We start from the raw sequence: 14,130 nt of genomic DNA on the forward strand, positions 1-14,130 counted from the left end.
TTGAATATTGCATTTGGTAAGATTTTGTCAAGTCCCTGACTCTGCAGAATTCACAGAGGAGACTATGGCATGAGTAAATGGGTGGAACTGAGGACAGAGAAAGCTTCTTTATCTTTGCATACACGTGTGTGTGTAATATAATAATATAATGTGTGTGTGGTAACTTTTAGTTAACCATTTACTGTTCTTAACATTTACTGTTCTTGTAAAGGAAAGAACTACAGGTTAACTAAATAAGTATGTATGTATATTTTTATTTGTAAAGCGCTCCTTGAGGGCAAAGCACTGTACAACAAAACAATAAATCAGTAGTAACAAACAAGAGGTCATTGGAATAAAAAGTAACAATAAGTGCATTATTAGAATACAATTCACAAAAATATAAAATATAATTACAATGCAGATTACCGTATATACTCGAGTATAAGCCGATCCGAGTATAAGCCGAGGTACCTAATTTTACCTACGAAAACTGGGAAAACTTATTGACTCTAGTATAAGCCTAGACACAACTACAGCCCTGTCTCCCAGCAGCGCACCTTCCGCCAAAGAGACTCCCCCAGCGATCAACCGGACTTCTTTGCAAAGTTGATGGTGACAGAGAATTGTGCAGAGAGTGCTGTGTGATATTGCCATCACTGTTAATCTTTCGTATAACCAACAGAGGGTGCTGTGTGATATTGCCATCACTGTTAATCCTTTATACAACCAACAGAGGGCGCTGTGTGAAATTGCAGTCACTGTTATTCTTTGATACAACCAACAGATGGCGCTGTGTGATATTGCAGTTACTGTTATTCTTTGATATAACCAACATATGGCGCTGTGTGATATTGCAGTTACTGTTATTCTTTGTTATAACCAACAGATGGCGCTGTGTGATATTGCAGTTACGGTTATTCTTTGATATAACCAACAGATGGCGCTGTGTGATATTGCAGTTACTGTTATTCTTTGATATAACCAACAGATGGCGCTGTGTGATATTGCAGTTACTGTTATTCTTTGATATAACCAACAGATGGCGCTGTGTGATATTGCAGTTACTGTTATTCTTTCATATAACCAACAGAGGGCGCACTGTTATTCTTTCATAAAACCAACAGAGGGCATTGTGGGATATTGCAGTCTCTCCCCAAGTGAACTGTTGGTATAGGAATGATTAAAAGTGACTGCAATCTCGGCAACTTGGGTTGGATACCGCAGACCCGAGTATAAGCCGAGGTAGACTTTTTCAGCACATTTTGGATGCTGAAAAACTCGGCTTATACCCGAGTATATACGGTAAGTGCTCAGTGTCAAGGAAACAAAAGGCTAGAGGACCCTACCCCGTAGGGCTTACAGTCTAAATGGGAGGGTAACATACAGACACAATTCAGAGGGGTATTAAGGTGCTGTGGGTTACAGTTTGTTACACTGTTCTATAAGTGCCAGTTCAGGTGTTATCCAGGTGCTCCCAGAGGTAGTCTTTGAGTTTTGTTTTGAAAACATTGAGGGAGGACTCTCTCCTGAGAGATTCAGGTATGGCATTCCAAATATAAGGAGTCGCAAGAGAGAAGGGTTTGATACGGGAAACAGCAGTAGTGGGGGGGGGGGGGCTCTGAGAGGAGCGGAGGTTTCGGGCAGGAACATATAGAGAGACAAGAGATGAGATGTAGTTAGGTGCAGAGGAATAAAGGGCTTTGAAGGTTATGTTTGAAGTAAAAAGAAAGACTTACACTCGCACACCCTGGCCGTCCAGACTTCAGCGACTCCCAGGTGCTCGATGCTAGAGGGAATGGGCAACCTCAGAAACAACGTAGGAACAAGACACACCGGCACAGCATGGGTGAGTTCAGCAGGTTAAACCTTGCTCGTTTATTGCGGATGCAACGTTTCGGGGCGTGACCCCTTTCTCAAGCATGCTTGAGAAAGGGGTCACGCCCCGAAACGTTGCATCCGCAATAAACGAGCAAGGTTTAACCTGCTGAACTCACCCATGCTGTGCCGGTGTGTCTTGTTCCTATGTTTGAAGTAAGACAGAAATGTTGTACGTTATATTTTGGGCTTCTGTACTGCCTATGGCAAACGCACAGTGAAGATCGGTGCCTCCAAAGCTGCTCCTAGTAGCTCCCCATATTTTGGCTGATTCACTGCACAAGCTCTGTGCTGCTGTCACTTACCTGAGCTAATGGGCCAAATCAGCAACGACCCCTAAGCTTTGCTTCTCAAAAGCTACCCCGAGCACATTGAGCATGTATGTGCAGTGTCACTGACCCTTTTAATAAAATCCAAGATGGTGATCTCCTCTGACAACTTTGAAGGCCTCAATCATTACTACTACAGAGATGCTAAACCTTCAGGCTGGTGCAATAAGTACAGTATATAAAATAGGCACTTCTTTTCATATTTATTTTTAGAGTTTAGTTCTCCTTTAAGAGTGCTCTGCGGGCTACTTGTACAACATCTCATTCTATTTGGTAGCACTCCATCTTTATTGGAAAATATTATGATCTTGGAAGTCATATCTTCAAAGCAGTGGCTACAAAATGGAAGAAAACTATTCTTAGCTCCGAAATATAAAAGAAAACAGTCTGAGCCCTCATCTCATAGTATTTCAAAATTTTTCCCGTATTTCCCTGTGCTACTTTTTTCCAAGCAAGCAAGTTTCTTAACTTCATAGACTGGAAAGCCCCTTTGATTTGAGGTTTGACTTGTTTGAGCTGTTCCACATGCCTCTAATTCTGTTAGTGAAGGAATCTGTAGCAAGTGGAAGTCAATGGAATCTATTGTTCTTCTCTACAGACTTGTAGAGCAGCACATTGTATGGTAGTTCTGATCACTGTGGTTAAACTTCATAAAATCTGCTTTCTTTGATCCCTTGAATCTGCTGCTTTGGATTTGCAACATCTTTAATGGAGCAGAACCAAAAACCAGGGGTGTCACACCTATCCTGCAGAACTGCTGCCTGGAGGGCTAACTGAGTGTGTGAACCTGTTCAACAGATACAGTCATATGAAAAAGTATTGGAACCCCTCTCAGCCTGCATAATTATTTACTCCACTTTTAACAAAAAAAGATAACAGCGGTATGTCTTTTATTTCCCAGGAACATCTGAGCACTGGAGTGTTTTCTGAACAAAGATTTTTAGTGAAGCCGTATTCGGTTGTATTAAATTAAATCAAATGTGAAAAACTGGCTGTGCAAAAATTTGGTACCCTTGTAATTTTGAATGAATGTAACTGCTCAATACTGATTACTGGCAACACCAAATTGGTTGTATAAGCTTGTTAAACCTTGAACTTCATAGACATGAGAAATGGTATTTATGGTGGGCAATTGCAAGTTGTGCTTCTGTTTGACTCTCCTCTGAAGAGTGACAGCATGGGACCCTTTAAACCAACTCTCAAAAGATCTGAAAACAAAGATTGTTCAGTATCATGGTTTAGGGGAAGGCTACAAAAAGCTATCTCAGAGGTTTAAACTTCAACTTTCAACTGTAAGGAATGTAATCAGGAAATGGAAGACCACAGGCACAGTAAAACCCAGGTCTGGCCAAGAAAAATGCAGGAGCGGCATATGCAGAGGATTGTGAGAAATATTACAGACAAACCAAAGATCACCTCCAAAGACCTGCAAGAACATCTGGCTGCAGATGGTGTATCTGTACATCGTTCTACAATTCAGCGCAAATTGCACAAAGAACATCTGTATGGCAGGATGATGAGAAAGAAGCCCTTTCTGCACTCACGCCACAAAAAGAGTCGTTTGTTGTATGCAAAAGCTCATTTAGACAAGCCACAGTTATTTTGGAGACAAACATTTTATTTGGTCATAATAAAAAAGAGCTTTGCATGGTGTAAGAAGAACACTGCATTCCAAGAAAAATACCTGCTACCTACTGTCAAATTTGGCGGAAGTTCCATCATGCTGTGTGGCTAGTTCAGGGACTGGGGCCTTTGTCGAAAGTCGGATGAATTCAACCCAATATCAACAAATTCTTCAGGATAATGTTCAAGCTATCGGTCACAAAGTTGAAGTTACGCAGAGGTTGGATAGTCCAACTAGACAATGACCCTAAATAGACTTCGAAATCTACAAAGGCATTTATGCAGAGGGAGAAGTACAATATTCTGGAATGGCTGTCAGTTCCCCGACTTGAATATCATCGCAAATCTATGGGATGATTTGAAGCAAGCTGTCCATGCCGGGCAGCCATCAAATTTAACTGAACTGGAGAGATTTTGTATGGACGAATGGTCAAAAATACCGCCATCCAGCAGACACTCATCAAAGGCTATAGGAGGCGTCTAGAGGCTGTTACATTTGCAAAAGGAGGTTCAACTAAGTTTTGATGTAATATCTCTGTTGGGGTGCCCAAATGTATACACCTGTCCAATTTTGTTATGATGTATATTGCATATTTTCTGTTAATCCAATAAACTTTGTCACTGCTGAAATACTACTATTTCCAATAGGCATGCTTTATATTAAAAGGAAGTTGCTACTTTGAAAGCTCAGCTAATGATAAACAAAACTCCAGAGAATTAAGAGGGGTTCCCAAGCTTTTTCATATGACTGTATATATACCTTCCAATCTGCATGTTACTGTACAGCAAGACATATTTGATAACTTATCTTCCGATCAGAATATAATGGAATTGACTCATCACATGGTGCACTAGTATATAGATCAAGCATTACAAAAACACTTCCCCACACTGCCTGTAATTATATTTATGTGCATTGTGTTACAATTTTTACTGTTGCACATCTTTTTTTTAGACTTCTGCAGAAAACAAAGCCCTTATTGTGTAGATAACTGTTTATTTTAATCAGGGGATAGGAAGTATCTTAATAGAATTTGCTAAATTGAAAGCATGCAAGCGATTAAGCACAGGCGTGGCCAAAATGTATATGTTGGTGACTATATCATGTGCCACTTGTGGGGTTCTCCTGCTTTTCATCATTTGTGCTTATATAATTAGAAATTATGTTTAATGGTACAGTTTGTGCAGCTTTTGTTTTAGAAGATTTAGGACATTTTCCTTAAAGGTTAATTGAACAAGGCTTTTGTGAACACATCTATCCTCTCGGGCAGAACCATGGTTATCAAAACCCACAATTTCTATGCACGTTAAAAAAAATCCAGGCGGATCGCAGCCACATCTTTTCCTTGATGAGGTTGCGCGATCCGACCACCCATTTGGCCTCCAATCTGATCCTATTGTTGGGCCATAGGGCCCACGATCGGATCAGCACGATATCGCCCACTTCAATGTGGGCATATCGGGGAGAGATCCACTCTTTTGGTGACATCGAGAAACGAAAGGATCTCCCTGTGTATGGCCACCTTAAGTCTACTAGAAAATCATGTAATCATTAAATAAACCCAACAGTCTGGGTTTGCTTCCAATAAGGATTAATTATATCTTTGGATCAAGTACAAGGTACGGTTTCATTATTACAGAGAAAAAGGAAATATTTTTTAAAAATGTTTGATTTTTTGGATTAAAGGAGTATATTGGAGACGGCCTTTCTGTAATTTGGAGCTTTCTGTATAACTGGTTTTTGGATAACTGATCCCATACCTGGAAATATGTGCTGTACATTTATCATTGAGTGCATGGTTTGCTGATGGGGGCACCAGTGCTTCCTCATAAGGAAGGCTGTTACCATCTGTTTTTCTATAATCACCCTTCTCATAATAAGCATATTCCTTTTAAACATCTTTTCTTGCACCTGACTCCTACTGCCATTCGTTTAAACTCTTCTTCACATCATAATGTCCCATTTGAATTATTTATACCCTTTCAGTAGATGATACATTCAGTGGTATGGATATTATTACACCTCCTTTAGTCTGCCAAATCATTACACTGTCCCTCCCTTATAGGTGCATGTGGGTATTTTCATTATCCTAGATATATAACTCCGTGACCCTCCACAAAGCCACAGTTTAGAGAGTAGAACTATAGATAGCAAAGCTTAAATTCATATATATATATATATATATATATATATATATATATATATATATATATATTTTTAAATTTGAAACAGATTTATGTAGCAGATAACCAATTCCTCCTTGCTAAAAATATTCTCCATTAAGTTAGTATTGACAGATTCATTAACATGTTTAGGAAGCATTGACATTGCTTCTAATTAGTGATGGGCGAATTTATTTGCCAGGCGTGAATTCATAATAAATTAGCAAAACCACCACGAAAATTCGCCGGCGTCAAAAACGGAGGCCAGCATAAAAAAACAGATACTCCCGTCAACAACGAGACACCAGCTACGTTTCGAATTTTTCACCGTTTTGCGAATTTTGCTAATTTTTCAGCGAAACGCCCCAAATGCCGCCCATCATTACTTCTAATGTAATCCTGTTGAAATAAAAAAACGTATTCCTCCAAAAAATTATATACTGTATGGGACATGCATGTTTTGGCATTTTTTTCTTTTAATTGTCCAAATACATGGGGCCAAAAATTTCCTAAAATTGGCATTCATTGGACAGTGGATGCTGAGTTTGGCCCTACTAACTTTGAAAGTGACCAAATGCGCCTATTCATTAATATTTCAGATGATTGTCAGGGGGTCGACTTATAATTTTTTGCAGATTCCCTGTATCCACCACTGTGTTAACGAGTCTTGATTCAGGAATAATAGTGGTTGTGAGTCTGTTGAAAATGGAATTTCAACTTTAAACGTTGGGATGAAATGTTGAGCAAATAACGTTGGGGGATGAGGAAATAACAGTTCAAACAAACATAAAGGTACAAAGTTTGGGTCACTCTCACTAGATTTACTGGACAAGCTGCTGCTCTAATAAAGGATAGTTGTCACACAGCATGACTGATTGCTTGTCCCAATTTGTGATCACTTGCAGCTTTTGTCCTTTTGCTGTCCTGTTGCACTGACCAGTTTTATTAGTCAGCAGGAAGCAATCATAATGTCTGTGCATTTCAGTCATATTCGGGAGTTTTTTTCCCCATTCACTTAGTTTTTTTCATTTTTGCTAAGTTATTATACACAAACCTACCCACTACTAGGTGTATAACTTCAGTTGAAGTGCTGTATCTTACTAAAGTCTGGAGGGAGAGTAACCAACAACATTCTTCTGCTTTAAATGTATTATATACAAGTTTCAGTAATTTGAACATACTTCTTATTTGAAGCATTGTATGTATGATTTTTAATATTGCTTGTGATTGTACATAAGACCCTGGGATAACGTTTCAGGGATGTGGACCACACCAGAGATTCGGGTGGGCTGGACTTAGAGGTAAACCATACCTCAGGTGGGGATTTGGGTGTGATAGGATTTTTTTGTTTATTGGTTTGTTTAAATGTTCCACTCTATTTATTGTATAAATCCAGTGCATGAGACTCCTGTAAAGCCATTCTGTAACAGTGCTAAAAGTCATGATAGCCTAGATACACCTAAAAACAAGGCAGGCAGTTGTTTTTCAGCATAGCGATATTGGAGTAGAGGTTACCGACGTGATATGAATGTTGCTGAACTCATGTGTTTTTCTGTTGAACACATGTTGTGTGCTTAGGCGCCTACAAAACTTCCCTTTTAGCTGCCAGCTCGGCTTCTGGGGCAGGGGCTGTAACACTATTAACCATTTAGGGTGCATTTCTCATTGGATAAAAAACCAAACAACCATAGGTTTATTTAATTACTGTATTCTGACCTCACCTTATAAGGTAAGGCTTTACTGATATAGAAAGAGAGGTCCCTATCTGTACCTTAGAATAATTAAATAAACCCTGGAGATTCTAAATTGTGATTTATATGGAAGGAGCACATCTGCCTCAAACCTGTGTGATGAACTGGTTATGTATAAGCATGCAAAACTCTCCCTTTTATTATACAAAGGAACAAAATGCTAAATAAACTTCACGTTATTGGTCAACTCTTGTTTAAGCCACAGTTTTCATAAGTTTGCGCAAATCATATGAGCAGATGTCTTGGCATTGGCTTCACTGGCTGATGTTGCATTATTCCTCTTTTCGTCTTTGACCTGATATGTCTTAAGCTATTTTTTGTATTGCCCATATGAATGTGTAATCCTTTGGCAGTTGCAGTAACATTTTGCAATTTGAATTAAGCCAACCGCATCAGACATTCTTGCAATATATCTTATTTATAGAAATCAAACTCGACAAAACATTTTAATTCTTATTTCACTATTTACCTGGATATTTAGTGCAACATCTGTGTTGTTTAACCAGAGCCAGAAATGTAATTCTTTCCTTATGTTTCTGATGAACATCTGTGAATCTATTATCATTGATAATGTAAAATGATATTCTACTTTTACTTTGCCCAACACAAGGAATAACTCATTGGCATATTTCATGTTGGGCACAATAACCATTCATTTGAGATACGTGACCAAATATAAGGGATTATCTTTTCCACTCCCTATAAATTTACTTCAACTAACTTCATTTCTTGCTATAGCAACACCCATGAATCCACTGGGGGTGGGGGATTTAGCTGCCACTTGTTAATTACTTACAGGAGATTGTCAAATGTTTCATGGTTGTGAGGTTTGTTTGAGCAGTAAACGTTCACATTCCTATTTATTTAATTGTTGTTCTTACAACATTTTATCATAAATATCCAGTTTCGTTCCTTCAAATGTTCCAGCTGTTCATTTTTGTGTAAATTCTGAACCAGTTTTTTAAAATCAAAATAGAATTTGCTAAGAGAATTCTTCTCCTTGAAGATGCACTTTTTTGTAAGTGCTTATTTTTGTGCTTGTGGAATTTTGCACAGTACCTTTGAAATGTCTTGCACCTCAGTACTGAGCAGCAGAAAAACGATGAACATATTTCACTGACATAAATAAGTGGATATTTGCTGAATGTTTGTTTTGCCTTCTTTTATCTACATTTCCAGCCTGATCTTTGACCTAAAGTCATCCCCATCCTCTACACATGGACAGAAGTGGCCAGTTTGCATGATTATTTCAGATAGTGTTGGCTAGAGGGATTACATATTTTAACCACAACTTAATTTGTACATAATTTTGTATTGTGAACGTTCTGTAACTGGGCATATTTTACTCAGATTTTGAATGTATCTGATTTGTTTTTTTTTATTTTTTTTGCTTTCCTTCTCCAAACCATCCTTCAAAGTTTATTCTCTCAAGTGCCACACCTTGCTGCAGTGGTCAGCTGAAAACGTGAGAAATTTGTTCTATTAGGTTTTTGTTCCCAGTGTAATAATTTGAAATGAATGTTAGGCATGTTCTAAAGATGACTGGAATTTCTCTCTATTGGAGCTTCTGTAAATAGGCATACCATCCCAGGAAATTCTATTTCATGGCCAGAGGTGAAAAATTCTTTGTGTGTGGCCAAACCCTAAGCAATGCACAATCCATTTGCCCTACCCTTTTTAGAGCTGAATAAGAGTAGTTTTGACCATATGTCTTGCCAGCAATAAGTTTTTGAATATAGCAGTTTGTGCCCAATCATTTGATAATAGGTAAAGTTGGGAGACACTAAATTCATTGCAAAGAAAATAATTTGCAGTTTAATTTAACTGTATATCTTTTGAGAAAGATATACTCTGATATACTCTGACTCCGTGTGGTGCTCAGTGCTATATACAAGAAGTTTTGGTTTCAATGCTATCCGGAGCAGCTTTGCATGTGTAGCACACTATTATCGGGGTGCTTCCTAGAGACCATTTTGTTTTGTAAAATACTGTATAGCTTTATTCTGACATGGACAAGTATCCCCTGTGTTAGTGTTTATAGACCTTCTGTCAGGAATGGGATGCTTTGAGTAGTTTGGGGCGTCTCATACTCAGAGAGGACAAGGGTGTGCAAGAGCTACTTGTATTTTTACTTGAGTTGTAGTTTGACCACATCTTGAAGCTCCACAGTTGTTCATCACTGATCTATCTGATTATGGAGGCAAACTTTATTCTGTTATTGTTCATTATTCCTGCTGACCATTTTTCCCCTCTGTTGTAGAATGTCCGCATAGATCCTACCAGTGGGTTTGCGTATGAGATGTGGAGAGACCTACCTGTTCCATTCTATATGTCGGTCTACATTTTTGAAGTTGTTAATCATAAGGAAATGCTATTGGGAGAGAAGCCACGATTAGAAGAACGTGGTCCTTATGTGTACAGGTAACACAAAATGTACTTTGCTTACTGATATAGGTGTGCCAGTGCCATAAACCATGGCACCGCAGCCAATTCTGTACCACTACTGAAATAATCAAGTTTATCTTCACTATTCCTCTCTCAGCATCTTTCTCTTCATTCTGTCTTCATGCAACAGTTGGGTATCAGATGAATGATTCAATATACCTAATATAAAAAGGTGCCCCTTTTACCTAGATGTATTAGAGCTCACTCTATTAAAATCACCAGACATCAAGTCTCTCTACATGCATACTTTGTGCAAAAGGCAGTTATTTTGTTTGTAATACATCTGCTAGGAAAGGTAGCCCCCCTATAATATATATTGGATCTAACTGTCAATGAATATCTGACACCCAGCTCCTGCATGTAGACTGAATGAAGAGAAAGATGCTGAGAGAGGAATAGTGAACTTGATTATTTCAGAAACAATACAGAATTTTTAACCACTTCCAAATGTTTGGCACCCCCAAGTAAATGTATTTACTTACCGGAAACCCACGGCCCGGTGCTCCTATCAGCAGAAAACTGCACCGGCCCAGTAAGCACCACAGATCGCTTCTCTTCTGGCTTCTTCTTTCTTCCCGTGGCTGCACATGCGCATTAGAGTGAAAAGGGTTTCAGGTAAGTAAATACATTCACTTGGGGTGCCTAACATTTGTCACGCCCAAGTGGTTAACGACTTTCCTTTTACTTTAAGGGCAAGGCACCAATTAAGGGTGCTGACAAACAGGGTATGAATACCTGCTTTAATTACTGAGCACCAAAGACTTTTGTTATCCTCTGATGCCTTTACTTATCAAAGTGTGTTAAACATCAGTTGGGAAAAGGGAGTTAGGAGCAGTCTGAAGGGCAGAGTGGTAGCATTTGAATATATGTAACATATTTCTCAATCCAAGCAAAAAAGCTGCTCTGAGCTTTAGAGAAATTGCAACACACTGATGACTGTTGTAAGTGATATGTTAAAAGTTGCTTGTATAATAACCAGAATTGCTTTATTATTATTATTATTATATTGCTACAGCCAGACTTCCCTGTGGCAACCATGTCTCTGCTGGTCACCCAGAGAATCCATAATCTGCAGTAATCACACTGTCTTGCATTGAGGATGATCCTCTGCTTAAATGGACATATTGACCTTTGGATATTTCCTATACTCGCTTAATCTATATATCTATACCTACATTCATCAAAATTGTCTTTTGAAGTTTATTTCTAAATGTAATTGCAGTTGAAGTAGTATTTATCTCCTTTTGTTCTACCTATTTTCAAGAGTTGAAACCTGCAGTGCAAATAATATAACTAATATACTGTATAAGGGGAAATTGCTTAGAATTATCTTTTATGTCATTATTCAAAATAGAACAGTTTTTGGTGGAATTCCCCATTAAGCATTTGGGCCATATTTACTGACATAGCTGTAAAATGGCACCTGCTGTAGTTTTCAGAATGCTTAGAACTGGTGGAATTGTAGCTTAGAACCATCTGTGTTACTTTGCAGGGAGAACAAGCAAAAGCAAAACCTAACCTTTCATGAAAATGGAACCGTCTCATTTGTGGAGATTCGTACCTTCCATTTTGCTCCTGAGAAGTCTAACGGGAAAGAGGAGGATTATGTTATAGTGCCAAACATTCTGGTTTTGGTAAGTTTTTTTTTTTTTTTTTTTGTTTGTAAATGGGCCTATAATGAATGCATGTAGCATCTGTAACAATTTCATATTCATTCCCTAATTCTTTACGGAAACAAAGGGGCCAAATAAATGGTAAATGGTAAATAAAAATATTGAGTGAGAAGTGGAAGAAAATTAGCTTGAGAATGGGCCCGTGGTCTAAGATTTTATGGTGGTCCACTGCCATCCCAGTCCGACACTGGTTGGAGGGTATTTCTGTCCCCCATTTAATTTTGATAAGTTGAAGATGCAAAGGCTGTTGAAGCCACAGTTGCTTTAATGCAAATATGCAGGAAGGAATGCTTTGTGCAAAAAACACACCCTTAGGAAAGCAATAGAATACAAACAGTACTTTTTGTGTACGTTTTGTACTTTTTGTGTTTGCTCTTAAACTTTCCAAGAAGTGCTTACCCATTCCATTTAATATGTTGGCCTCATTCTATATTCAAGCTTCAATTGTAACCCTTCATTGCCTTAACACCTTAGCTTTCTTTCCATTGTGGGCTGACCAGAACTGTAATTTTTTTCTTCTGATTTTAGTCACATTGATACCCCAGCAATGCTATGTAGAGTATCTGACTGGTTTGCCTTAAAGGAAAAGGAAACCCCCCAAATAATAATAACACCCACTACCCTACATAGTTCCCCTCGCTGCTTCCCCCTGCATAGGTGATTACCCCTGAAAGTGCCCCTAATTCATTACTCACATATATGTGCAGAGTAAGCGCATCAGAGCTCATGGGCGCTATCTTCCGGCTCTTCGGTATTCTTCGGGTCCTCTTCCTTCCCTTTGGTAGTTTCTGTCACTTTTCACGCATGCACAGTAGCTACAAACCTGAAGACTGCCCGTGTATGGCCAAAATTATGGCAAAATTATAAATAGTATTCAAATACAATGTTATGATTGATCATAAAAAATGTTATTTTCTCATGTCCGTATATCTTTAATGCCAGCGAAAATGCAAAGGCTGTTGAAGCCGCAGTTCAGGATCATGAACTTAATGTGCAGTATGTTTTAAAGCCTCCGCACTGATTGTCCATTCAGACTAAGCATTTCATTCTGCCTATTTAGCACTTTTGGCTCTAATCCCACTTAATCTAACTTTACCCATGTTATTTTTTAGGGCTCATCCATCATGTTGCAGGATTTGGGAATAGCAATTAAATGGATCATCAGTGGAGGATTTAGTGCTTTTAATGAGGAGGCCTTTATTAATCGAACCGTGAAGGATATTTTGTGGGGCTACGAAGATCCATTCTTGGATTTCCTAAACACATTTCTACCTGGAAGACTTCCCTTCAAGGGAAAATTTGGCTTTTTTTCAGATGTAAGCAAAATCACGATTCAGTGGTCTCTGACAATGCAATTTTGCTTCTTTCATAAATAGCAATGCTTCGCTGTTTGGCTTCCTTTCACTGGAAAAGCCTCATAAACCCATTCTTTTCATCTTTTTGCAGTTTAATAACTCTAATACAGGAATATTTACAGTCAATACTGGGATGGATGATATCAGCAAAGTTCAAATGGTAGACAACTGGAATGGGCTCAAAGAGGTATTTTCAAAATGTTTTACTTTAGCTGATGTGCCTTTATTTAATGGATTTCTTGGCTGACTTTCACTTGTAATAATTTGAAATAAAATTGAGTAGGTTTAAAGCAGGCTTTCTTTTAATATTTTGCAAAGTAAAAATAAATAATTCACAGGCTGAAATACACCTGTGAAACAACTGGGACAATTCCTGTGGCTATGAGCAGACGGCCTCTTGGCCAAACACGCAGGTCATATGCATTTTGACCATTCACAGAGGTGAATTTTTCCAAATTAATTGGAAACGGGTGAAGTCTTCCTCCTCCCTTACATTCTAAATTTTAATGTTCACCAGTAAAGGCTTTGTCTGACCAGAATGTAATTTTCATACACTTCTATGTGATATTCTACATTGTCTTGTCATAATTCTTCCCTGTTCATATTGCTCTAGATCTGTCCAGGTTTAAGCTGTGTCTTTTTCTTTTAGTACTGTGATGACTGTTCCTTTGTCTTCCCTTCTGAGCAGTGGAGGTTAAGTTAACAAACAAAAACTGTACTAAGGGATAGTTTAAAAACAACTTTTTTTTACTGCAAGATGTGCACTTGTGTGTTGTGCTAATTTAATTATTGGGGATAGAAAAGTAGAAACCTTAGCAAATTGCTGCCAATTGTAATTGGACAAATATCACCCTCTGTGATTATAGCAACTTTTAAGATACTAACATTTCATTAAAAATAAGGTATCACAAGGCCAATGACACAGTCAAAACTT

The 14,130-nt window shown here is 38.3% G+C and overlaps 1 protein-coding gene across 3 annotated transcripts in view; it reads left to right on the forward strand.

The window, feature by feature from the left end:
* The window catches only part of scarb1.S (scavenger receptor class B member 1 S homeolog), a 58,875-nt gene that overhangs the window by 15,488 nt on the left and 29,257 nt on the right, over nucleotides 1–14,130 (forward strand). For all 3 annotated transcript variants that reach the window (XM_018244190.2, XM_018244188.2, XM_018244189.2), the window contains exons 2-5: nucleotides 9,984–10,144; nucleotides 11,661–11,802; nucleotides 12,954–13,157; nucleotides 13,288–13,383. In XM_018244190.2, the coding sequence (XP_018099679.1) occupies nucleotides 9,984–10,144; nucleotides 11,661–11,802; nucleotides 12,954–13,157; nucleotides 13,288–13,383 (603 nt within the window). The remainder of the gene's footprint in view (nucleotides 1–9,983; nucleotides 10,145–11,660; nucleotides 11,803–12,953; nucleotides 13,158–13,287; nucleotides 13,384–14,130) is intronic.

The sequence above is a fragment of the Xenopus laevis genome, chromosome 1S (assembly GCF_017654675.1).
Source record: "Xenopus laevis strain J_2021 chromosome 1S, Xenopus_laevis_v10.1, whole genome shotgun sequence".
Lineage (NCBI taxonomy): Eukaryota > Metazoa > Chordata > Amphibia > Anura > Pipidae > Xenopus > Xenopus laevis.